This window comes from the organism of the source record quoted next, unplaced genomic scaffold, assembly GCF_019419815.1.
Source record: "Pyrus x bretschneideri cultivar Hongxiangsu unplaced genomic scaffold, Pyrus_bretschneideri_v1 Contig39, whole genome shotgun sequence".
In the NCBI taxonomy this organism is placed as follows: Eukaryota; Viridiplantae; Streptophyta; class Magnoliopsida; order Rosales; family Rosaceae; genus Pyrus; species Pyrus x bretschneideri.
The window spans coordinates 4,528,831-4,531,451 of NW_025999712.1; the positions used below are offsets into that span (position 1 = coordinate 4,528,831).

General features: G+C 33.1%; 1 protein-coding gene across 1 annotated transcript; it reads left to right on the plus strand.

Moving 5' to 3' along the window:
• Positions 1-717: 717 nt before the first annotated feature.
• Positions 718-1,269, plus strand: LOC103930708 (defensin-like protein 2). The gene is made up of 2 exons (XM_009340078.3): positions 718-853; positions 940-1,269. Exons 1-2 carry the CDS (start codon positions 790-792, stop codon positions 1,137-1,139), a joined length of 264 nt encoding a protein of 87 aa, XP_009338353.2. The 5' UTR covers positions 718-789; the 3' UTR covers positions 1,140-1,269.
• The last annotated feature ends 1,352 nt before the right edge of the window (positions 1,270-2,621 follow it).

Here is a 2,621-nt window from a genome sequence, read left to right on the forward strand (position 1 = left end):
CGGAGGTTCTAATAGAAAATTTAACGGAGCATGAAAATATCCCATAATTATGACTTTTGGTACCAAACTGAGATGAAAAAAAACTTGATGTATGAAATGTCGAAAACCAAGAAACTTCAGAGTAGTAAATCGAGATAAGCCCTTCTTTATTTGTCAACAAATTTAGGTCTTTGTAATGCCCTACATTTGAAATACGATTGAACATCATTTACTCAATGCTTCTACTTTAACATTCATTTTATTAGGCTTAGCCATGTTACCTAAAGCAACATAATCTTCCTCTACACCTAATGTGCAAATCCGCATCTATATAATTTAGATTAGTTTGGTACAGACAGACTAAAACTTGTGTAAAAAACAATTATATTGTTATAAGAACTATGGTCTTTTATGTGAGATATATATATGCTTCATCATTTACATTTAAAAATGTGAATAATTAAGTCAAAGTGCTTAAAACCCAAATATTTTTTTAAAAGCAAAAGTTAAATGTGCTTGAAAAAGAAACTCTAATCTGCATAGAAAAATGTACGGCGGAGAACTTAGTCAACAAAAATAGGAATTGGTTTATGGTGCCTCTTAAGTTGGAAATTTCAACTTTGTATTTTGGGTATGGAGCTACCTCGCCTTACGGAGACCGATCCGCTTTAATTTGCACTAGATCACTATATAATGAGCCATGCATGGTTATTATTCTTTGCATCAGCGTCTGAGATCTCTCTTATTATACACAAGCACACACATAGAAACACGCAGACCAAGCACACACTTACATACACACATATTCAAATGGAGCGTTCCATGCGTCTTGTTTCAGCCGCCTTCGTTCTTGTCTTGCTTTTGGCCGCTACCGGTAATTATACCTCTTTTATTTAGTAATTAATTTTTTATCATGTTTTGAACAAAGTATCTTATTTAACAAAAGAAATTGATCTTTAGAGATGGGGCCAATGGGTGTTGAGGCAAGGACTGAGTCAAACAAGGCAGTTGAGGGGAAGATCTGCGAGTATCCAAGCACCTTGTTCAAAGGGTTGTGCTTTTCGTCTAACAACTGTAAACACACTTGTAGAAAGGAGCAATTCACCAGAGGCAAATGTAGTGTCTTCACCCGTGCTTGCGTGTGCACCAAAAAGTGCTAATTAATTAGTTAAAAAGAAATGTAATCTGTGTAGAGACCGTGCTTGTGTAATGTGATGGATTGATATGGCCCTGTATCCACATGGTTGCTTTTGCTAATAAATTGAATGACCCTGCATGGATCATTATTCATATGTCTAATGTAGTGTTTTCATCGCGCCTGACATACTTTTAGTCGCCTATTATTCTATATGTTTTTCTTCAGGGTTATTATGAACATTCTAGATAATCACCACAAACTCTTCTTTTGTTTATTGACTTTCAATTAAGAAAGACTGCACGATAATTATCGTGACATGCTAATAACAATTTTTTTTTCCCTTTTGACAAGGCATTGAAAAATTTCACTTAGTGTACTTGGATTCAACACATTACTTTAATTTGTGTCGCAAAGATTATTTAAGTCATGTCGTCGACTTCAGATGTACTTTTTTATCCACACCTTCTATTGTATTAAGTTCTTTTGCCTTTTATACCAGTAGTAATAAACGTAAAACAATGTGAGGTTGATGCACAAGAAAAATAATTAGGAAAGGTTCGAAATTGCTTAGCCAACTTTTAAGCAAAGACTTTACTGTTTATTTTTATTTTATTTTATTTTAGAAGAAATAATCCTTAAAGATTAATATTTTCTTGAAAACATTTTAAAAGACTCTTCTACATTTTTTTTGCTTAAAACACTTTCATATTTTTCTCTCACTTTTCTACATAGTATGTGTGGTATTTCCAAGGACGAAGCCACCTTGGGCCTAAGGGGCGGATGCCCTAACTCAGTTTTTTGTGAAAAAATTGTACGTATTGCATATAATAAGTTCATGTGATAAAGCATTTTCGGCTCTTAAATTTCTAAATAATCAATTGAGAAATTGTAAGAAAATAAATGGATGAATGATAACATGGTTATTTTTATAGGAATGGATATTTGATGGTATTGGTAATGAAATTGTACATTATGCAACGCTTTCAAATTTTGAAAATGCATCGTGAGAGATTGTAAAATGTTGTGTAAAATATTTTATGGATTAATGTATGTGCATTGTTAGTAAATTCTTAAGCCTTTTAATTTGTGACTTTATTTTTTAGGATGTCCCAATTCATATATATCTCAGACTTCATTTCTCATGTATTAGTATGAATTTACAAGAGCATATATATCAATTGTATCATTCTAAGTTACCCTAATTAAGTTTGAAATCTTAAGTGTAAACTTGTTGCAGATACATAAAAAACGTTCCATGCGTTTTCTCCCAACTATATGCTTCTACCTGTTGCTTTTGGTGGCCACCGGTAGTACTTCTTCTTGCTCGATCTTGTTAACTAACTTCATGGTTAATATATATACATAATAAGCATGCATAGTAACCATATTTTGTTTGGAATAATTGTTTATTAGGACGATAGTTGCTGAGGGTAGGACATGCGAGTCTCAAGTAACCGCTTCCATGGAACTTGCGCGAGTAAAAGTAACTGTGCAGTTGTTTGCC